The 24,650-nt window shown below is 45.7% G+C and overlaps 1 protein-coding gene across 2 annotated transcripts in view; it reads left to right on the top strand.

Moving 5' to 3' along the window:
* The window catches only part of LOC137369109 (solute carrier organic anion transporter family member 4C1-like), a 174,702-nt gene that overhangs the window by 133,074 nt on the left and 16,978 nt on the right, over positions 1 to 24,650 (top strand). For both annotated transcript variants that reach the window (XM_068029765.1, XM_068029764.1), the window contains 2 exons: positions 15,026 to 15,170; positions 16,064 to 16,259. In XM_068029765.1, the coding sequence (XP_067885866.1) occupies positions 15,026 to 15,170; positions 16,064 to 16,259 (341 nt within the window). The remainder of the gene's footprint in view (positions 1 to 15,025; positions 15,171 to 16,063; positions 16,260 to 24,650) is intronic.

Below are 24,650 nucleotides of genomic sequence, written 5' to 3'. Positions count from 1 at the left end.
GAAGTATCTCTTGTCTGGACTAGTAATCCAGAGCCCAGCCTAATGCTCTGGGGACATGGGTTCGAATCCCACCACGGCAGATGGTGAAATTTGAATTCAATTAATAAATCTGGAATTAAAATGTTAGTTTAATGATGACCATGAAATCATTGTCAATTGTTGTAAAAACCCATCTGGTTCACTAATGTCGTTTAGGGAAGGAAATCTGCCGGCCTTACCTGGTCTGGCCTACACATGACTCCAGACCCACAGCAATGTGGTTGACTGTAAGTGCCCTCTGAAATGACCTAGCAAGCTACTCAGTTCAAGGGCATTTAGGGAGGAGCAGTAAATGCTGGCCTAGTCAGTGATGCCCACATCCCACAAATGAATAAAAAAAAGTTTTATGAATTTCTCCTGCTTTTTCCCTTGATACTATCACTATTCCAGTCTATTAGCATAGTTGAAGTCCCATATTATTAATACTGTACAGTTTTTGCATCATTCCTGCAAATTTGCTCCTCGATCACCTTCCCACTATTTAGTGGCAAAAGCGTACACCCATTAGTGCAATAACTCCTCTATTCCTTAATTTTAACCAAATAGTTTCTGTCATTTACTCCTCAACTACATTATCCCTGACCAATGCTACCCTGTGATCAATGCTACCAGCCGTTCCTTCCTTTTTACCTTGCCTATCTCTCCTATCTTTCCTTTTAGCCAGGAATATTAAATGCCAATCCTCCTATTCTTTGAGCCAGATCTTTGTTAATGCCACTATATCATAGTCCCATGTGGCAACTTGTGCCTGTACTCACCAACCTTATTTACCACTCTACATGCATTTACATGGTTGCACTCCAAACCCATCTTAGACTGCTTCACATTTGCCCCTGTCTGATTCCTTCTATTTCTTTAGTCTACTACTGTTTGTCTCTCCCAATCCTCTGTGCACTTTGTTTCTCCTCTTTAATGTTTCATCCTGGTGCCCACTCCATTGCCAAATTAGTTTAAACCCTCGCCCACAGCATTAGTTAACCTTCCTGTGAGGACATTGGTGCCAACTCTATTGAAGTGCAGCCTGCCCACCTTCAACGAGTTCCTTATGCCCGGAACTGGTCGCAGTGTTCCAGGAATCTGAAGACCTCCCTCCTGCACCATTTTCCAGCCACGCATTAACTTGTCTTATCCTTTCTAAGAAACTGTTTTTTTCTGCACATTGAGGAACAGCTGGTTTAATTTTAGAAGGTGGTTTACACAATCAAAGCTTAGCAGGTGCAAGCTTCTGTTTATCACATTAACTATAACCTACTTCTGACAGTAACTCTCAGATTGTCTCACACAGTTATCAAGCATTGTCTTAGTTAAGCCTTCTTGACTTGCTTTGAAATAGCATTTCATCTCTTATCAAAAATATGAAATCAGCATAACACGAAATGGGAAGAAATCCATGACTGTTCATTAGGTTTTGTTGAGAAAGTTACTAATTGGAACTGAAGTAATTCTCGGCACCCTGCTCCAGTTTCTCTGCAATAAATATACCCAGGAAAACTCTATCAAAATTTTTTTTTTTACATTTTCATATTTCTATTAACTTGAGAAGCAAACAGTATTAGCAGCCATCATTTCACAGATAGAACCAACTCAATAAGGCAACATTAACCAAAGACACTCCCACTTTAAACTGTGGGAGTCCTGCCTTATTTTATGCTCTCCTATGCTGAACCCCACCGCCCCACCAATGGGAAGTTGTCATTTACAAGTCAACAGTATATCCTTAATGAGAAGTGAGGCACACGTGTAAAAATATTGCATGACTCTCATCAGTTTTGGGATGGGATAGTGGACTTCCTGCCGATTTTGTGGCCTTTTTATGTGAATATTGAAGATTCCCCATGTGTTGCAATCAGAGAGAAACAGTTAAGCTGCTGCCATGTGCTGTACAGTCATTGAACGATGTAAATTTGAACCAATCTTGCAAAGCTATCGAAGTATTTAATTTTTGAATACCAATTACTAATTAATTAAATGTTTTAATTGTTGCTGTCTTTTATCTACTGTGTGCTGGCACTGCATTATATGTTCATAAAACTGTTTAGAGGATGGTTGCCCATAGCTGGTAGATTCATAGTTTCAGTTTTGCAACTTCCTATCTGCACAAATGTTCCTTGCTAAGCTTTGCAGCGCTTTCTCAGTTAAGCATACATGATGGTGTCGTTTATATATTGCAAAACTGTGGTTTCGGGTCATTTTGAATGACTGCAGAAGGAAATTAACAGAAAGCAGCAGCAGGAATTTTCAACAACATTTTAAGAAAAAGATTTAGTATATATAAGCACTGGAAATTGTGAAGAACTGTCAGTCATTTTCTTCTGGTTAAGGCAGCAGAGGGCTGAGGCATATCGACCAGAAAGCTCTCTATTTCATCCCCATCTGTACAGAGTTGCCTTAGTGCCCCAGATTAGGAAAGGCAAAAAAGCCACAGTTCCCATTGCTGATTGTTATGCAGCAGCAACTGCTGAAGTTCAGGTGTGTGCCACAGAGGTAGGGATTGAGATCAGCTATAATGCCACACAATTGAATAGCCTGCCAACACATAACTGTGTTTACATATGAAAAATCACGCACTTCAGCAAGGTATTGAAGGGCATCTGACAGCTGAGAAACCATAGCTCATCAAGGAGTCAATGCCTTCAAGAGAAGAAAAGGGAGAAAGGAGAACATTGGCCGATAACAGAGGGATTTTTGTTTTATTTTGCAAAAAAATTAATCATTTGTGAGCTAATGGTTAGTAAGCAATATTTCTTCTTACTCAATGTAAGCACTTACTTTAATTCTTGTAGTCAGCATGAGTCAGTCCTCAACCGTTGTGAACTTTGAAAGACTTTGAGCAGAGCAGTAGAGTAATTGAATCAGAAAATTCCCCCTGCACACTGGAGAAGAGTTGCATAGTTGATCTGGAATTATCCTAAAAGGCATGTAAAATAAAACTTTTCCAGACCAAAAGGACAATTGGAAACTTGGTTCCCAGACCTCCAGCAGGCCATTTTACAAGTGGGAGAGCAACTGAGTGACTATGCTTTTGTAACTTGGAGCACCACAGCACATGCACATAAGCACTGCATGATGCAGCATCTCCAATGCTACACTTGTGCAATGGTGCTTCCTATTCCACAGGAAGCTAGAACATTGTGTCACATGCATGCAGTTTGACATCGCTGGTGCAAATGAGGCAGCATTATTTCAATGACACTCACTCACATCAACCAGATTAGTAGCACAAGGAAACAATTCCTGCTGTGGTAATAATTTATCGCTGTAGAAGTTATCATAGAATCATAAAATGGTTACAACACAGAAGGAGGCCAATCAGCCTGTCATGTCCATGCTGACTCTCTGAGAGCTACTCAGCAACTTCCACTCCCCTGCAAATATGTTCTCTTAACATAATTATTCAATTCCCTTTTGAAAGCCATGATTGAATCTGCCTCCATCACAGTCTCAGGCAGTGCATTCCAGATCCTAACCATTTGCTGCGTAAAAAAGTTTTTCCTTATGTCGCCGTTGCTTCTTTTGCCAATCACTTTAATTTGGTGTCCTTTGGTTCTCAACCCACCAATGGGAACACTTTCTGTCTCTTTACTCTGACTGGGCCGCTCATGATTTTGAATATCTCTATCAAATCTCCTCTTAGCCTTTTCTCTAAAAATTACAACCCCTGATTCTCCAATCTATCCTTGTAACTGAAATCTCTCATCCCAACACCGTTCTCGTAAATCTTTTCTGCACCTCTCCTATACCTTCACATCATTCCTAAAATGCAGTGCCCAGAATTGGACACAATGCTCAAGTTGAGGCTGAACCAATGTTTTCTCAAGGCTTTTGTACTCTATGCCTCTATTTACAAAGCCCAGGTTCCAGATGCCTTATTAACCACTTTCTCAAGCTGTCTTGCAATGTTTAATGCTTTTGTGCACATATCTCCCTAGGTCCCTCTGCTCCTGTCCCCCCCCACCCCCCCCCCCCCCCTCCAACCTTAGAATTGTACCCTTTAATTTCTATTGCCTTTCCTCATACTTCCTATCAAAATGTATCACTTCACACTTCCCTGCATTAAATTTCATCTGCCATCTCATTCCACTAGCCTATGTATATCCTTTTGAAATCTATCGCTGTCCTCCTCATAGTTTACAATAATTGTAAGTTTTGTGTCATCTGCAAGTTTTGAAATTGTGCCCTGTCCACCCAAGTCTAGGTCATTAATATAGATCAAGAAAAGCAGTGGTCCTAAAACCAATCACTGTGGAACCCCACAATATTCTGTCCTCCAGTCCAAAAAAACAACCATACACCACTACTCTGTTTCCGGTCACTCAGCCAACTTTGTATCCATGCTGCCACTGTCCCTTTTATTCCATGGGCTTCAACTTTGCTGACAAACCTGTTATGTGGCACTTTATCAAACACCTTTTGGATGGCCATGTACACTACACCACAGTACTCTCATCAACCCTTTCTGTTACTTCACCGAAAAACTCAAATTAGTTAAACACGATTTGCCCTTAACAAATCCTTGCTGGCTTTCCTTAATTAATCCACATTTGTCCAAGTGACTGTCAATTTTGCCCTTTATTATCATTTCTAAAAGCTTTCCCACCACTGAGGTTAAACTGACTGGCCTGTAGTTGCTGAATTTATCCTTACATCCTTTGTTGAACAAGGGTGTAACATTTGCAATTCTCCAGTCCTCTGGCACCACACCATATCTCAGGAGAATTCAAAGATTATGACCAATTCCTCCACAATTTCCACACTTACTTCCCTCTGTATCCGCAGATATATCTCATCTGGTCCTGGTGACTTATCCACTTTAATTATAGCCAGCCTTTCAAATACTTCCTGTAATAAATTTTTAGTTCCTCCTGTGTCTCAAATACTTCCTCTTTTGCAACAACTTTGGCAGCTTGGATTCCCTTTTTATGTTGGCTGCCAGTCTCTTCTCATACTCTCTCTTTGCTTCTCTGATTCCTTTTTTCACTTCCCCTCTGAACCTTCTGTATTCAACCTGGTTCTCACTTGTATTATCAACCTGACATCTGTTATATGCACATTTTTTCTGCTTCATCTTATTCTCTATCTCGTTTGTCGCCCAGGGAACTCTGAATTTGTTTGTCCTACCTTTCCCCCTCGTGGAAATGTACCTCAACTGTACCCAAACCATTATAATCAATGATATATGCTCTGATCTAAGCCTTATCATAATTTTATTTAAGAGGTAAATTAACCTTTTTTTAAGCCAACACTTCAAAAAAAAACAAAAGAAATCAAGCAGAAAGGGAGAAAAATTTGACTCGACCTGTTTTCAGGCATGGGGGACACAATTTGCGATCTGTCGCTGCCCATTCCCATTGAGGCAGGCAGTACGCATTACTGACTGGCACAACAGGAGCCTGACAGTGTGGGCGCTAGCACAAGTTTCAGCTATCCTCCAGCTCTTAAAGACAGTCTGTTCCTCTTGAAAGGAAGCCACACTGAATCAAAGGAAGCTGCTTTGACTGTTACTGCTGCAGTTGGAGAGAAGAGAAATGGAGAATCAGGGCAGAGAGAGGGCTCATACTTCAAAGATGCAGTGCTGGAAGCCTGCTTGAAGCCTTAGTCATGGAGGTCGCCAGGAGTCCCTCAAGGATCGCCCTCTGAAGGAAATGGAAGCAGGTAGCCAGGAAGATCAACTCCCAGTGTCTGGCCGGGAGGATTGGCAGAAGTGCTGCAAGAAGTTTAATTACCTCACATGGGTGGTCAAGGTCAGTGAATGCATCTTCACAAACTATCCTATACCCACCATACCACCAATCTCTGATGCTACTTAGTGTACCACACCCCCATCCCTCACTCATCAGGAGTCTGTAGCACTCAAGACTCACGTGTAACATTCAGATACTCCACCTCACCCTTATACACTTTCCTATGATACCTAACTCTCTTTACCTCCAAATTCTTCCAGCTATTCAGCTATGGCAGGCATATCACCATGCAACACAATTGCTGATATCTGGCATCTCTAGCAGGACATGAAATACAAGGGATCAGCAGAGAAGTGGCAGGGACCAGACATGCATTCATCCCCTGAGTCCAATGGAAGAGATAGTGCTCCGCTTGATTGGGCTGGCTGATATGGCGCCCGTAGCATCCAGCATTACCGAGAGAATTCAGAATGCCTGAATGTTACTGCCTTATGCCCCTTTTGAACTCCCACCTCACCCTCGTCTGGCAATAGGGCATGAAGTGCAAGCTGCAGATGGTGTGCCCATGGGCCTTTTGCTTTTCACCATACCTCACCTCTCTCACACCAACCTCTCCTTCCTAATTTTATGCTTTCAGATACCCAAGAACTGCCACCAGGCTAGCCACACCAGGCCCATAAAGAAGACCCCTGAGGAAGAAACACCATCACTTGATCTGACACTCTCGGCTACCAACTCAGATATTGTCTTTGCGCGAACTTTAGAGGCTTGTCTAGAATCGGGATCTGCATGTGATGAATCAGGCACAAGTGGGCTGCATTTAGGCGGAGGGAAGGCATAGCTCGTGTGCCAGTGCCTTGGAGGGCAATGTCACTGATGAGTTCTGCGACAGAGATCTCAGATGAGGACTTCAATGGGGCAGCATACAGGAGAATGCTAATGAGGATGCCACACTTAAATGCTTTTTTATTCTTTAGTGGGATTTGAGAGTTGCTGGCTATGCCAGCATTTATTGTTCATCCCTAATTGCCTTTGAGAAGGTGGTGGTAAGCTGCCTTCTTGAAACACTTCTGTCCATGTGGTGTAGGTACACCCACAGTGCTGTGAGGAAGGGAGTTCCAGGATTTTGGCCCAGTTTGGTACATTGGTAGGACTGTCAGACAGCCTCCTGTCATTGTCAAGAAGTGTGGAGGAGTACAGCTGCAATGTGACACAGGGTATTGTGCAGAGCTTGGAGCCAATTCTTTCCAGTGTGGAAGTGGTAGCCAACTTCCTGATAGCACTTGCAGACCCAGCCATGGCCGCTGCCTCAACTTCCGGTGCAACATAAATGGAAGCTTCCAAATGTCTCAGTGCTGCCGTGGAAACTTGGATGAAAGCTTGGATCTATGCCTATTACTATGCAGACTCAGACTGCTGACATGATGTTTGCAGATCTCAGTGCTGAAAGGGGCTTGCAGACTCTCGCAGCAATCCAGCAATCTGTCCTCCAACTGATTATTAGGATTGTTGAGGTGAGCCCTGTGGGAGGGCAGTGGCACCATGGAGCATGAACCTGCTGTCCTCTCTCATGGTGACAGCATTCGGGTTCCCACCACTACCACTTTTATCAGTGCCCTTGCTATTCCCTCTCACCCAGTCAGTCCAGAATGCTGCCACCTATGCTGAGGAGGTTGTTATGACGGTGCTTCTATATTTTTTGTTAAGTTTTTTTTGAGGACTCGCGTATTTTAGAATTATGGGCATTGTTTTATTTGGAAAAAAGGTTCCAACGGATGTTTTTTTCACTGGGATCACTGAAAGGACACTGAGAGGTCTTGTTTGAAAACAACATTTACTGGAATTCACTTGTCTTCAGATAAATGCCCAGCAGCGGCTTTTTGACTTGGGGGAGATGTTTATAGAGAAGTGACAGGTCAAGATTTATAGGGGTCAGGAGGCTTGACTCTTGAGATATTGTTTTTGGTTTTGCCTTGGATAGTGTGTTGGGGTGTGAACTGTTTTGAAGGCAGTTGGAGAAAAACATCCAAGAGAGCAGTCACCATCTGCTCATCCTTTTCCATCTCTTTGAGAACTTCCTGAGAATCAAGTGTAAGAAATAGAGAAACTGATGCTGTATTTCTCCTGAAAAGCCTGCCAGAAATCCCTGTTTCCGCATTTCTCTTGGAAAGGCTGCCAAACTGATCGTCAACGTCGCCTGAAAGGAACTATTCTAGAAAGAACCCAGTGACACCCATCTACGCATATTTGGGATGCCAAACCAAAAAGTGACAACTGACATCTTTCCATATATTTTTTTCAAGAATTAGCAAGTATTTGACCAAAGTATTCCTTTTTTTGTCTTTTTTTTTGGTAACAGAGCTCTGAAGAGAAAATCTCTTTATTTTTCAGGTAAACCGGCGTGTATGTGTGTGTGAGGGGCTAAGGTAAAACGGGAACTCTCATATTTCAATCTGTGTGTAATGCTTTGCTTCATTACTGGTTAAGTCTTGTTTTATAATAAACTGATAATTTTGTTGTTTGTTGAAGAAACCTGGTTGGTGTATATTATTCTGGGATAAAAATAGAGTCTGTGATTGACTGTATCATTTAAATATATGTTGTGAACTGTGGAGAAGTCGAACTAGAAAAAACAGTGCAATTCTCCCGCCTCGCTCATAAAAAGGTACAGTCTGAAATTGGACCCTGAAGGCCCAGCGCTGCTCGAAATTGCCTGCAAGGCCATCTGCAGTCTGCCCCACTGAAAATGAGCAGCCTTCCACCTGCTGCAGCCACTATGGTAGTACTGTTTAAGAGCACTTGACTAGGCAAAGGCACCTGCAAGGCAAGCATCAATGAAATGGATAGGGGTGAATAGTTCACGTTTGATTCTATAACTTGATGTCTGGTTGGTAAATGATATTAATGGAAAGGTTTTTGTTGGTGGCTTTTATTGTAGGCTGTTGGCCAAGGGCACACTGTGATGGGGCGTCTCAGATGGATTTAACAGTAGTGAATGGTGGATCAATGTTGGTAAAGGGAAATGGTTCTATAGGAACTGGAATCTGAGCAGGTGCTCTCGGGCAGCCCATCTGGAGCGAAGGGCCCAGGACACATCTTCCCTGCCTCCTCCTCTCCCTCTTCCTCCTCCTCCTCATTGTTCATTGTGTTTAAACATATGCAGCCGGAGGGTGTTATTGAAGATCTTACTTGAGTATATATAAGGAGATACTGAAACTGGGTGATGGTTTGAGTGAGGAGCTGCATGGAGTATAACACTCTAGAGGTGACCTTTCCTGTGGCAATGCCTGTGCCCTCATGATGTATGGAGGATGCAGCAGACCAGCACAAGCTTTGGACATCTGCTCTGCTGTGTACTGGAGAGCTCCCCTGAGCAGTCCAAGCATCAGAAGTGTTGCTTCAATACACCGATTGTCTCCAAAGCTCTCGTTACGTGCCCATTGTCCTTGCATTGTCAGGGGCAGAGGGGTTTCATCAGTCACATTTACGGGGGTTGCCTTTGTCCCTGAGCAACAACCCACAGGTTGTTCTTGGAGGTGCGAAGATGGCAGCAATGGCAGACTGCCTGAGAATGAAGGCATTGTGGCTGGTCCCAGGATAGCAGATATTCACCAACATGGTATAAAGTGCACGGTCAACCAACTGCACATTAATTGAGTGGTAGCCTCTTCCTGGTGATACGGGAGTCCCACAGAGCCACATGTGTGCAGACAATGGCTCCCTGCACCACTGGGAATCCTACCATAAGGGCAAAGCTACATGCCCTCTCATCCTGCTTCTCCTGGCTTAGATGGCCTCAGTAATGCCCAGATACATCGATGGCTGGCATACTAGAAGATGTTGCATATGTTACCTAGAAAGAGCTAGACGCATAGAAGTTCAAAATAAAGCAAGAAATGCTGGAAATACTCAGCAGGTCTGGCAGCATCTGTGGAGAGAGAAGCAGAGTTAACGTTTCAGGTCAGTGACCCTTCATCAGAACCTGATTCACTGACCTGAATCATTAACTCTGCTTCTCTCTTCACAGATGCTACCAACCTGCTGAGTATTTCCAGCATTTCTTGTTTTATTTCAGATTCCCAGCATCTGCAGTATTTTGTTTTTATATTAGTATAGAAGTTCAATGCCACTGTGACCTTTACAGCCACTGGCAGCACCATCCTCGCCCTGATGCGAGGCTCCAGGTCATGTTGAAAGAAGTGACACAGTTCTATGACTGCCTCCTTGTTGAACCTGAGTCCCCTCAAGCATTAGTCCAGGGTTAAGTAGAGGTAGGAGAAGTGCTCTTGAATAACCCATGTTTGATAGGGCCCTCCTCATCCTCTCTCTTTGCAGAGCTTCCATCCTCTGCAGCCTCTGCTCCATTTCCCAGTTATGTTGCAGACCCAATCACAGCTCCCATATCTTGTGCAAAGTTGGGTCACCAAATCCTCTGGCCTCCCTGATTGTATCCAGCAGCTCACCACAAAACCTCCAAAAACAAGCCACAGCACTTCCACTAACTTTGCCAAAGCAGAGATATCAAAAGTACTTCATCTGCAAGTTGAATGCCTGGCCCCTCAAATAACACTAGGAGGAGGATTCCTCATGCTGTTCAATGCAGGTTCAGCTGAGGATAATTAACACAGGTGTTGTGTGCACATTTATGGACTAAGCTTGTGAAATGTGCATCAAATCAGCTGGAACTGCTGACTGACATCAGAACCAGACCTCTCCTCATGCTGCCGCCATATGCAGTTGTTGCCTGCGCTAGTGCCCTGCCCAGCATGGGGTGCTACGTGGAACGCGCCAGAAGTGGTCAGCAGTGTGGTCTGTAGCATTTATTGGTCTGAAGCTTTGACAGCAGTGCAGAGCCCACAATCACAGCCAAAATGTCAGAAGTAGACAGTGGGTCGATTTGAAAGAAAAAAAAGGTAACCTTTTGGGTGGAAAACATTTGTCAGAACTGCATTTGGATTTTCTGGTTCTCTTAAAAAGAGGCACAAAGATAGTGTCATCAACAGCTCATTATGGAAATCAGATGGAAATCCACAGTTTTGTTTTTATTCTTTCACAGGATGTGGGCATCGCTGGCTAGGCCAGCATTTATTGCCCATCCCTAATTGCCCTTGAGAAAGTGGTAGTGTGCCACCTTCTAGAACCGCTGCAGTTCATGTGAGGTAGGTACACTCACAGTGCTGTTAGGAAGGGATTTCCAGGATTTTGACCCAGCAACTTTGAAGGAACAGCGATATAGTTCTAAATAAGGATCTTGCGTGGCTTGGAGGAGAACTCGCAGGTGGTAGTGTTCCCATGCATCTACTGCCCTTGTCCTTCTCGGTGGTAGAGGTCGTAGGTTTGGTAGTTGCTGTCAAAGGAGCTAGTGAGTGCATCTTGTAGATGATACACACTGCTGCCACTGTGTCAGTGGGGGAGGGAGTGAATGTTGAATGTGGTGGATGGGATGCCAATCAAGTGGGTTGCTTTGTCCTGGAAAGTGTCGAGCTTCTTGAGTGTTGTTGGGGCCACACTCATCGAGGCAAGTGGAGAGAATTCCATCACACTCCTGACTTGTGCCTTCTAGATGGTGGACAGGCTTTGGGGAGTCAGGTGGTGAGTTGCTCACTCCAGAATTCTCAGCCCCTGACCTGCTCTTATAGCCACAGTACTTTATGGCTGATCCAGGGTGTTGATAGCAGGGAATTGGCAATCGTAATGCCATTGAATGTCAAGAGGAGATGATTGAATTTTCTCTTTTGGAAATGGTCAATGCTTGGCCCTTGTGTGGCATGAATGTAACTTGCCACTTATCACCCCAAGCCTGAATGTTGTCCAGGTCTTGCTGCAAATGGATACGGACTGCTTCGGTATCTGAGGAGTCACAAATGGTGCTGAACATTGTGCAATCATCAGTGAACATCCCCACTTCTAAACTGATAAAGGGGGGAAGGTCATTGATAAAGCAGATGAAGATGGTTGGGCCGAGGACACTACCCTGAGGAACCCCTGAAGTGATGTCCTGGCTCTGAGATGATTGACCTCCAACAACCACGACCATCTTCCTTTGTGTCAGGTATGATTCCAATCTGCGGAGAGATTTCCCCCTGATTCCCGTTGACTCCAGTTTTGCTAGGGCTTCTTGATGCCATACTCTGTCCAATGCTGCCTTGATGTCAAGTGCAGTCACTCTCACTTCACCTCTGGAGTTCACTGATAGTGTATTATGCAAGGTTTAGTTTAGTTTCGTTTAGTTTAGAGATACAGCACTGAAACAGGCCCTTTGGCCCACTGAGTCTGCACCGACCATCAACCACCCATTTATACTAATCCTACACTAATTCCATATTCCTACCACATCCCCACCTGTCCCCTATATTTCCCTACCACCTACCTATACTAGGGGCAAAATATAATGGCCAATTAACCTATCAACCAGCAAGTCTTTGGCATGTGGGAGGAAACTGGAGCACCCGGAGGAAACCCACGCAGACACAGGGAGAACTTGCAAACTCCACACAGGCAGTACCCAGAATTGAACCCGGGTCGCTGGAGTTGTGAGGCTGCGATGCTAACCACTGCGCCACTGTGATCACATACAACACCTGCTTAAACCTCTGGCTACCCACAGCTCCCAATAAACTTTTTTAAAAAGTAGATATCTATGCATTCAAACAAGGATTTAGGTTGACCCTGCAAAGTCCTCCTTACGAACATCTGGGGGCATGTGCCAAAGTTGGGAGAGCTGTCCCACAGAGTAGTCAAGCAACAGCCTGATATAGTCATGCTCACTGAATCATATCTTACAGACAATGTCCCTGACACCACCATCACCATCCCCGGGTATGTCCTGTCTCAGCAGCAGGACAGTCCCAGCAGAGGTGGCGGCACAGTGGTATACAGTCAGGAGGGAGTTGCCCTGGGAGTCCTCAATATCAACTCCAGACCCCGTGAAGTCTCATGGCATCAGGTCAAACATGGGCAAGGAAACCTCCTGCTGATTACCACCTACTGCTGCCCCTCAGCTGATAAAGCAGTACTCCACCATATTGAACAGCACTTGGAGGAAGCACTGAGGGTGACAAGGGCACAAAATGTACTCTGGGTGGGAGACTTAAATGTCCATCACCAATAATGGCTCGGTAGCACCACTACTGACCGATCTGCCGGAGTCCTAAAGGACATAGCTGCTAGACTGGATTTGCGGCAGGTGGTGAGGGAACCAACAAGAGGGAAAAATATACTTGACCTGGTCCTCACCAATCTGCCTGCCTCTGTCCATGACAGTATTTGTAGCAGTGACCACCACACAGTCCTTGTGGAGACAAAATCCCCTCTTCACATTGAGGATAGTGTCCATCGTGTTGTGTGGCACTACCACTGTGCTAAATGGGATAGATTTCAAACAGATCTAGCAATGCAAAACTGGGCATCCATGAGGCGCTGTGGGCCATCAGCAGCAGCAGAATTGTACTCAACAACAATCTGTAACCTCATGGCCTGGCATATCCCCCACTCTACCATTACCATCAAGCCGGGGGACCAACGCTGGTTCAATGAAGAGTGCAGGAGGGCATACCAGGCGCAGCACCAGGCATACCTCAAAATGAGCTTCAGCCTGGTGAAGCTACAATCCAGGACTGCTTGCATGCCAAACAGTGTAAGCAGCATGTGATAGTCAGAGCTAAGTGATCCCATAACCAACAGATCAGATCTCAGCTCTGCAGTCCTGCCACATCCAGTCATGAATGGTGGTGGACAATTAAACAACTAACCGGAGGATGTGACTCCACAAATATCCCCATCCTCAATGATGGCAGAGCCCAGAACATAGTACAAAGGATAAAGCTGAAGCATTTGCAACAATCTTCAGCCTGAAGTGCCGAGTGGATGATCCATCTCAGCCTCCTCCTGAAGGCCCCAGCAGCACAGATGCCAGGCTTCAGCCAATTTGATTCACTCTGCTTGATATCAAGAAATGACTTCAGGCACTGGATCCATGGGCCCTGACAACATTCAGGCAATAGCACTGAAGACCTGTGCTCCAGAACGTGCCGCGCCCCTAGCCAACCAGTACAGCTACAACACTGGCATCGACCCAGCATTGTGGAAAATTGCTCAGGTATGTCCTGTACACAAAAAGCAGGACAAGTCCAACCCGGCCAATTACCGCCGCCTCAGTCTAGTCTCAATCATCAGCAAAGTGATAGAAGTTGTCGTCAGCAGTGCTATCAAGTGGCACATGCTCAGCAATAACCTGCCCAATAATTTCACATTGGCATTGAAATTCATATATCACTTCACTCATTTGTGTTTTAGGCAGAACATCTTTTTGGCTTGACGGCAGCATCCTGTTGGTGGCGAACACCACACGTGTTGCTACTGAATTTCAATGCTAGTGTGATGCTAGGTATATAGGCCGTACTGGCTGATCATATCAAACAGCATGTCCCTTCCGCTGTTCACAATGGGAAAGGTACAGGCCGTACCCAACCAGCCCGTGCTTGCAAAACTCAAAACACAATGTCCAACGTTAGATGTGATTCCGTGATTGGACAGCATTTGCTAAATCATCCTCAGTGTGCTAAGAATTACGCTGACAAACAATTTAAGATTGTCAGTCAGGTTCGCAGTGTGGCACATTTGTGCATCCTAGAAGCTACATATATTAATGCACAGGGCGCTGTTCTTTGCACACAGAAAGAACATGTACAAATATTGTGCCTGTTTCAGTTAAGCAAAATAGGTGATAGCCATTCGCTGGTTCATTCCTCAAGGAAATGCCTTGACCAATCAGAGTCAAGCTGCCTGGTTTAAATTTAAAACAAAGCTTGGCAGTTAACTGTCAGTCACCATAAACTGGTCCATTCTCCATGGCAATGCCTCTACCAATCAGAGCTCTCTTGACAACCAATCAGCACTCTCTTCTCATCCCGTACAAAGTAGTTGTTTTCCCTTACATTGGTATTCTTGCAGATTGCCCTGATGAGTGCAAGATGAAAAGTTTCAACAACATGTCTTTATTTTCAGCAATACACAGTAAATAATTGTAACTGAACCCAATTCTGTCTTTGCCTGAAGTCCATATAGCACATTGTCCAGCTGTGTGTCACAATCAGGATTGGGAACTTGGGCTGATTTTCTCCCCTCTATAGCTGAGGGTGTTGACATCAATTGTAGCATCTCTTGTGGCTGAGATCAGCTCATTCAAAGATGAGGGGTTGAACCTGTGATCTATAGTTCAGTTCTACGCTGGGAGTTATACTAACCTACTTAGCTATCATAAGCCTATGCTCTTCACAAATTGTTAAACGTATCTTTTCTTATAGATGATGCTGAGGAACGTTGTTTTCTTCTCCTTAACACTAGCAAGCAGCACTGAAGCACTGGTTATCACTGGTTTTGTGACATTTATGCCTAAATTCATTGAAAACCAGTTTGGCCAAACTGCTAGCCTAGCAGCAACTCTGGGAGGTAAGCCATTCAATTAACTTCCTTAACAGATAATGTTTAAGTAATTCATTTAAAGAGATAATTGACCAGAACTTGTGTAAAAAAAAGTGTACGAATGACTGATGCACACTATTATTTAAATGCAAATCGACCAGCAGCTTATAGTGAGAAAGAGGTACACCCTGAATTGTGAGTCACCACAAGTTGTTGGCCAGGTTGTACCATTAGCTTTGGAACAAAGAGGTCAATGAGCTCCTCACACTTATTGTTGGAAACAAACTTAAAAACAATAAGAATTCCTGTTAGTGCTCCAAGATTTTGAATTAAATTTTCCTTTAACTGTACGTTCCTGGCCACCTGTGGTCTGACCCATTCCCTGGGTAGTATGTGTGACACTGATAGACTTAACCTGGTCCTTGTCGAGCTAAAGATCCCTTATAACCAGCTTACTATTGAATCTGTCACTGTAACTGTATTGGAGGTTGGCAGGACCAGCTGGGTATGGGATAAGATCAGGTGAATGAATGCTTCAGCCGATTGAGCATGCAGAATGTTACACTTTGTATTCATCCCTTCAGAAATAATTTTACTTTACCTGGTTGTCAGAAACCACAAGGTCCATTTAGGCACAAAAATGTTTCAAAATGTAAGATGTCACTCCTTTAAATTTACTGCCAGCTAATTGTTTTGCATGTAATAAATGGCAAGGCCCTTTTTACAAAAAAATGTTGATCTTCTGCTTTCCTAACTGTTATAAGGCAGGTGCACTGTTTGTAGCTTTGTAAAAATTTTTATAGGACTGGTACAATAGTATTAAGAGTTAATTTGATAATTTCTCCAGAAAATACACCGATATCTTCAGTGAATCATGTGACATAACAATTATATAACTGGTTCTAATCTTTACTTTTAAGGAGCAGTACTTATCCCTGGAGCTTTTATTGGTCAAATTGTTGGTGGGATCATCATTTCCAAGTTGAAGCTTCAATGTCGAAATATGATTAAAATGGCCGCAGCCACATGTGTTTTATCACTGCTTTCTAGCGCAGTTTTCATTTTTGCTAAATGTTCAAATCAGCCATTTGCTGGAGTCAACCAGGACTATAATTAGTAAGTAAATGTTAAATTACATTAATTTTGCCACATTTCTGTCTCAAGTACTTTAAATATCAGCTGTGTGATTATCACATCGTGCAAATTTCTGTTGTAAGATGTGGGACTGTTCAATCTTTTCAAGACTTAGTATAAATAATTTAACTAGTCAACCTCCTGTGATGTTGCACACAGTCAGGATTAAGCACAGTGTTCAGGTGAACGAGTTGGAAAGTAATAACTGAATCAGGATCCACACAGATTTTTAATAAAAGTTTGGGGGGGCTTAACTGGATAGCTCAAAAAACAGACACAGGGATTGTGATGCGTGAGCAATGCAGGCAATAGGTCAACTTTGTGCTGCCTACTCATTTGAACTAGCTGTGCATCCACCCAGTGCTATCTGTACTGTTCATTGGCTGGGCGCATCAGCAGGGGGCCGATATCGTGAGTGGCTCACTTCGCTTTAAAGCGACCCTGCGCTGCTTAAAGCTAGCCAGCATCTCTTAAAGCGGAGGTGCATTGTGGCTGGAGAAGGTGCTGGAAGTCGCGGTTGAAGAGAATCTGACCTGGGAAAGAGTGAAGAATGGTACAACAGGGAGAGCACAGCCTCCAATGTTTTCAGATGGTGGACTGGAGGAGGTGCAAAGGAGTAGAGATGTCCTGTTCATCCGTGAAGGGAGAAAAAGGCCCTCTAGGCACACAGTCAAAAGGCAATGGGACCAGATAGCCGTGGAGATCAGTGTCAGAGTCCAAGCCCTGAGGAACCTGAATGCAGTGCCAGAAGATCAATCACCTCATATCAAGGTCAGTAAATGCATCTTCAAATATGATATCCTTCCAAATGAACTACTAGCCTCACAGACTGCTCAATGCACCATACCCGCTTCTCTCACCGACCAACAATCTCTATGAATCAGGCCTCATATCTAACATTCATATGCTTCACCTCACCCTCACAAACTTAGCACTGCTGACAGTCTCACATGCACATCTAACGGTTGTACATACTGCCAGCTATTCAACCATGACAGATTGCATGACTCTCACTGGCACACATCCCTCTATCTTGAATGAGAAGATGGTGCACGACCAGAAGCAGTAGGAGCTAACCTGAGGGGGCAGGCAGACCTACAAGTCCTAACCCCCAGCTAGGAGACACGGTTGAGACCGTGGTCAACAGTGGGGCTGAAACCATTGAAAATGATGATATCCTCACAACTAATCTCCTTCTTACATTCCACTTCCCCCTCATCCTGCATGAGCTACAGATGGTATAAACATGCACCTCATACTTACCACCCTTTTCTGTATCACCGCCTTACGCTTGTGCCTTTTTCCGTTCAGATACCCAAGAGATCATGCAATAGAGGAGCACCAAGAAGAGAGTGATAATGTAGACACAGCATTGTCACTTGATTTCACACTGTGGCCACCAGCTTCGATAGTGACAGTATATGTTTCCTAAATGATAGATTAGAAGTGGGGATCTGGACATGGTGGACTGTATTTAGTGGAGTAGTGAGTGACCCGACGCTGGGCCAAAAAGGCGAGGGGATCTCCACCTAAGCCCTTCAGAGCCCCCCATCCAGCACAAGTCAACGGCACTCGGCTGGAGTGTTGAGCTCCAAAATGGCACTGCTGGTGTCAAATCAGCGCTGCATGCTGCCTGCTCTTCATATATCCAGCAGATGTTCACTGCATACGTGCTAACACCTGCACCAATACCACATATGGCACAATTTGCTCCATAAGTGTGCATGTGTGGCGCAACTACCAATTTAGAGCTCTAAGGCCACTTGTAGTGCCAGAAAACTGGGTGCTAACAAGTCCAATTTCTCACCCTGAATCTTCTATGGCTTTGCTCAGAGTGAGTCCCCTTTTGCCCTGACGTTTGTGCATTCCTCATTGTATTGTGAGCATTATTGAGTCTGTGTCTCTTTGCCATCGAAGATGTATGTTTGTCTAAGAAATCTTTTATCTTTTCAGATCTAAATGTCTCCTAAGTTTTGTGTCTTTTCCTCAGTTTCAGTCCCTCTTTCCTTTTGTGTTTCTGTGTGTGACTTGGTCTTTGTCTGAGTGTCCATAGATTCCTTTGTGGCTCTGCCTTGATTTCTCTCTGATATTTGGCTTTCTATAATGTCATTTATGTGCCTTGATTGCAGTGTCTTCCTGGACTATTTGAATGTGTGGCCCCTGCAGCCTTACTGTCTGTGCCTTGACCTTTTCCTTGTTGATTTAATTATCTTGCTACAATATATATCTGTGTTTGTCTTATGAATATATCACTTTATCTTTGTGCCATAATCTCATTTTCCATTTGAGTATATCTATCTCTCTGTCCCCTCCATCATCTCTGTCACCTTCCCCCTAGTTTCTGTTCCTGTCCTGGATTTGTTTGTGTTCCTCTCTATCTGTCTTGAACCTCTGTCAGCCCCCAGTCTGCCTTTCCCTGCCCTCAAATCTCTCTGATTTAGAAATCTGTTAGCTGTGGAATGATCGCAGCGCCTGAACGGGTAAACTCGAGGAACACCTGACATTGGGCATCCAACCTCGTTAAATGTGAAACCTGCTGAGTGTGCCCAGACAGCATGCCAGTAAACAGGTTTTGAATTTCAATTCTGCTGTCAGCTGCATTCAGAGCAACCCAGTTTTGTACAGGGAACCTCAAATAGGCATTAGTGCCCTTATTTTCACATGCAAAAGCCTAATGCCTGTTTCGCTGAATGCCTTGATTTCCTATACCAATATGGCATTCAGTGTAATTCTGACTTGTAATGAGTGTATGCTTACACCATATTAGAGGCTTAGGTGCATGTTTAAGGCCCAAAAAATCAGCATATCTTCATCAAATTTCTCTCCCCACCATCTCTCTATCTGTCCCCTTTCTCTGTGTCTCCGTCCTGAATGTCTGTTTGTTCCCTAAATGCTTTTCTATCTTTGTACTCCCAAACACTCTCAATATAAGTTCCTTTGTTCCCCCATTCACTATCTTTCTCTGTAGCTCCAATATCTGTCCACCTCTGTCCTTAGGCCTGTTTCTTTGTTCCACAATCTCTCTTGCTATCTACAATATCTGTCTATCTCTGTCTCCCAATCTCAGTTTTCCTGTTCTCCAATCTCTGTATGATCCCAATATATTTGACTTTCTATGTTCCTATTGTGTCGTTTTCTATTCCATAGTAAGTTGATTACAGATTTAATTGGCCTGTAGCCCACAAACAGTCTGCAGATCAGAGAGCATCACTGGCCAAACTATCATTTGGCTTTAAAACATTTTTCGGGAATGGAAGTTGTGGGGATTACTGGTAGTGACAAATAACCTGAGAACAAGTTGCAGATAGGCCAACCAGTGAGGTTAGATCCCAGGTGATGGTGAGAAAAGTTTCATCAAAGAACATACCCGGACAAGTGATCCAAGAATAGGATGTGGGTTTGTGGACTGGTGGTGGCGCAGCAGAGATGCTGAGAAACATCAAGAAAAGCAGTAGAATGGAGTAATGAAACCTGAAGGGAGGCATAAAAGCAAAGAACAAAATGCTTAAAAATGCGAAGTGAAAAAAGAGTATAACTGTAAAACTAACGCCTCCCTAGCTGATACTTGCCTGGAAAGGCTAAAAACCAATATGGCTGCAATTTCTTTTCTGCAAAAACCCAATAGGGTCACCCCGTGGCCAGTATCAGAACTGCATACAGACTGAAGGTTTTTTTTCAGCATATGCTCATATGCTCACTATAAAAAACAGCTATTGTGTGATACCAGGCATGTGACAGAAGCTGTGAAGCCATTAACACTGAAAAAATTTATTACAGCACCATCTACAGGTATTACAGTCAATTTACAGGATACGTTTGAAAAGCTATTAATCCTTCATATTTAGTGCAGATAACTAAATTTACAGACTCCTTGGGCTGGATTTTATGTTGGGCGGATGGGAGCTGGCCACCGACGTAAAAGTTCAGTTCTGCATTTTACAGGTCCCCAGGCTTTAATTGTTCCGAGGCGGTACTTCCACCTGCTTGAGGGAGGATGTCCCGCCTTATTGAGCTGCCAGCCAATCAACGGACTGTTAGCTCTTTGTTCCCGGTGGCACTGCTGGGACTATGGCCACTGCGGGACCGCAGCCCAGCAACGGCAGATGAAGACATGGAGCCAGGATTTCAGGTGAGTTTTGGTTGCCTCGCCAGGGGTAATTGGTTGGGCCCCGGCAAGGCAAGGGTGGTCGTATGCGGGGAAGGGGGGCATGTTGGGTCCTGGGGGTGGTTGGGGAAGTGGGGGTGGCCCTTAGTGCCCGATTTTCAGGGCCCAACCCGGGGTGTTGAGAAGCACCAACTTTTACCTGGCGGCCTTTCCCGGCTCCAGGATGCCCGCTTGCCACATGTAAAATCCGTGTGGAGGCAGGCGAGGGCCCTTAAGTGGCTGTTAATTGGAAACTTAAAGGCCTTGATTAGCCTGGGGCAAGCGGCCCAGTTTTTGCCCCTCCCGCCCTACATAAAGTGGGGTGGAGACGGGAGCGGGTCCAGAAGGCCTCCCAGAGCCCCCCATTCCACTTTACCTCCCCCCACTCCCCACCCCCCCCCCAACCCCGCTACCATCCGGCTCGTTGGGGTGGCGTAAAATTGCAGCCCTAATTTCCAAGTTTCTATATTAAAATTTTTGGTACAGGTGTGGATGGCAGGTTTTCTCACTGGTTCTCACAGGTAATTCTGAGGCATCCTGATACAAAATTAAGACAGATGTAGGTGGTCATTAAGCAGTAATTTGTAAAACCTAAGTAATGTTAATTGTTTAATTTGGGGGGTTGCACTTTCAAGGCTGGATTGTTCCCAGCCCGACGTCAAGTTCCGTGGCGAGAGGGAGGCCAGAAAATCAGAGCGGCACAGAACCCGACCCCGGGATTGTCGGGCCCAATCTTCTCGACAGCGGAGAAGCGCCGTGGTGGCGCCTCCACCGGTCTGCAACTGGACCCATGTTTGCATTTTTAAATGACATATTTGGATGATTAAAATCTAAACCACTGTGATCTTCCCTTCAGTTCCCAATTTTCAGCGCAATGTACGGCACTCACGCGCCATCACTTTCCTGTCCAGGGAAAGCTGGCACCACTGAGGTGGCGAAGGGGTGAAGTCTGCACTCTGATGGGTAGGGGGAAAGGGGTGACCTTTGCACTCTGATGGGTATTGCTGTAGAAGGGGTGCACTCTCCATTATGTTGTATTGTTTGCAAGCCGGTGTTCTTCTCCGACCACTGCCTCTTACTGGCCGACTGTCACTTACAGGACGACCAGCGGGTTGGCAGAGGGACGTGGAAGCTCAATGCTACACTGCTGACCCCAGAGAACGTTGAGGAACTCAAAAGGGATTACAAAGGTTGGAGGACCGTGAAACCCCTCTTTGAGTCTCCAGTTCACTGGTGGGAAGCGATTAAGGAGAACATCAAGAGGTTCTTCATCCACAAAGGTGTTCAGAGGGCAAGAGAGAGACGGAGGCAAATGTCCTGACTCCAGAAAAGTATGCAAAATCTGCTCCGGTTGCAGTCAATGGGGGTCGAGGTCAAGGAGGACCTCCAAGAGGTGAAGAGCCAGCAGGCCTCGCTCTTTGCCAAGGAGGCCTCCAAGATCATCTTCCGGTCCAGAGTCCGCTCCATCAAGCAGGATGAGACGTGCTCGCGTTACTTCTTTCAAAAGGTACACAGAGAGAGCTCTGTTATCAGCAGCCTGAAGGAAGAAGATGGCTCGGTAACGTCTTCGCAGTCCGACATACTAAGGATCAGCAAATCCTTTTATGCTGGGCTGTATGACGCGAAGCCCAGAGACAGCAGAGCCTCCCAGTCCTTCCTGTCATCTGTCACAGAGGTCTTAGATGACAGCAGGAGGGAGAGACTGGACAAGCCGCTAACTCTGGACGAGCTGACAAAGGCCGTTGAGTCCTTCGAGACGAGTAAAACTCCCGGAAGCGACGGCTGTGGGACTGGGTCGGCCCGGACCTGCTGGAAGTATACGAGAGTATGCTCCTGGCCGGCAGCATGTCAGAATCCATGAGGAAAGGCATCATCACCCTCATTTACAAGCGGAAGGGGTAGAGGGCAGAAATCAGAAATTGGCGGCCCATCTCACTGCTCAATATTGACTACAAGATTCTGTCCAAAGTCATAGCCAGTCGAGTCAAGTCTGCTCTGGAGTTGGTGATCCACCCCGATCAGACCTGTACTGTACCCGGCAGGAAGATCTCTGATAGTCTTGCGCTACTCAGGGATACGATCGCCTACGTACGGGACAGGAGGGTGGACACCTGCCTCATCAGCCTGGACCAGGAGAAGGCTTTTGACAGGATATCGCACACCTACATGATGGACGTGCTTTCCAAAATGGGGTTTGGGGAGGGAATCTGCAATTGGATGCAACTGCTCGACACAAACATCAGTAGCGCAGTCTCAATCAATGGGTGGGAATCGGAAAGTTTCCCGATCAAATCTGGAGTCAGACAGGGCTGTCCTCTCTCCCCGGTCTTGTTTGTTTGCTGTATTGAACCCTTTGCTGAGTCTATTAGGAAGGATGCGAGCATAAGAGGGGTGACAATCCCAGGCAGCGGAGGCACTCAGGTTAAAACCTCCCTGTACATGGATGACGTCGCTGTCTTCTGCTCGGATCCGCTGTCCGTGCGCAGACTGATGAGCATCTGCGACCAGTTCGAACTGGCCTCGGGAGCCAAAGTTAACCACGGCAAGAGCGAGGCCATGTTCTTTGGGAACTGGGCTGACGGATCCTTTGTCCCCTTCACCGTCAGGTCAGATTACTTGAAGGTGTTGGGGATATGGTTCGGAAGGGGCAGGGCGTGCACCTGGGAGGAGCGAGTAGCCAAGGTACGACAAAAGTTGAGCATGTGGGGGCAGCGATCTCTCTCCATTGTGGGTAAGAACCTGGTCATCAGGTGCGAGGCGCTTACGTTGTTGCTGTACGTGGCATAGGTCTGGCCCATACCCCACTCATGCGCTGTGGCGGTCACCCGAGCCATTTTCCGCTTCATCTGGGGATCTAAAATGGACCGGGTCCGGAGGGACACGATGTTCAAATCTCAGGATAAGGGCGGGAAAAATGTACCCAACGTGGCCCTCATCCTGATGACCACCTTCGTGTGCGGCTGCATCAAGCTGTGTGTAGACCTCCAGTACGCAAACTCCAAGTGTCACTACGTGCTGAGGTTCTATCTGTCCCCGGTGTTGCAAAGGATGGGCCTGGTCACATTGCCGCGGAACGCTCCATGCAGTTGGGCCGTGCCATACCACCTATCCTTCGTGGAGCAGTATCTGCGGGTAAACACCTTTGACCACCGGTCCATCAGGCAGTGGTCTGCACAGAATGTCCTCAAGGCCCTACGGGAAAAGGAGACGGTGGATCCTGTCGGATGGTTCCCCGAGCAGACCGTCAAAGTCATTTGGCAGAATGCCTCATCACCAGAACTTTCAAACAAGCAACAAGACGTAGCTTGGCTGGTGGTGAGAAGGGCCCTCCCCGTCAGATCCTTCATGCCCACCTGAAGTCTCGCCCCCTCCGCACAATGCCCCCGCGGTGGCTGTGGTGGGGAAGAGACGGTTGCCCACCTCCTCCTGGAATGTGTCTTCGCAAAGCAGGTGTGGAAAGAGATGCAGTGGTTTTTGTCGAGGTTCATCCCAAGCAGCTCTGTAACACAGGAGTCTGTGCTCTCCGGGCTGTTCCCAGGGACGCACACCGAGACAAACATCAACTGCTGCTAGAGGACTATCAATTCGGTGAAAGACGCCCTTTGGCCTGCCCGAAACTTGCTGGTCTTCCAGCGCAAAGAGTTGTCCACCACCAAATGTTGCAGACTGGCACATGCCAAGGTCCAGGACTACGTGCTGAGGGACGCACTAAAGCTTGGGGCAGCTGCAGCAAAGGCTCAATGGGGAAAGACCACAGTGTAAGGTCCCCCCACCAAGCTGAACTGAGGGGCTGGATCCATGGGAAACCCCTCGAACTGTATCGGCAAAATTTCTGTATCCTGTATAATGTAAAAATGTATCTGGCAGGACAAATGTGAAATGGAAGGGTTGTGAGGTAACTCATAATTGTACAGAAGGAAACTGATCACCTTTGCACTTTGTATTTTTTGACTTGATGCTATTTTAAACTGTTTTGGAATGTAATTTTTACAGATTTTTATGAATAAAGTATATTTTGGAAATAAAAAAAAGTTTGCAGGGCTGGCAGCCTTTTAAAAATGGCGCCAGCACCTGCTCCTTCAACAGGTGGTGCTGTGAATGGCATCACCAAAGCCACCCCAGTCACATGATTGGGGGGGGCAGCTGCCATTAATATCTAAAGTGGCTGCCCACCGCAAATTCACAGCAGCGCAGTGGTGCGGGTCCCATGGGAGCGACTGCTCCTGCTG

This window comes from Heterodontus francisci, chromosome 4 (assembly GCF_036365525.1).
Source record: "Heterodontus francisci isolate sHetFra1 chromosome 4, sHetFra1.hap1, whole genome shotgun sequence".
Lineage (NCBI taxonomy): Eukaryota > Metazoa > Chordata > Chondrichthyes > Heterodontiformes > Heterodontidae > Heterodontus > Heterodontus francisci.
This window is presented reverse-complemented; position numbering and strand designations above follow the sequence as displayed.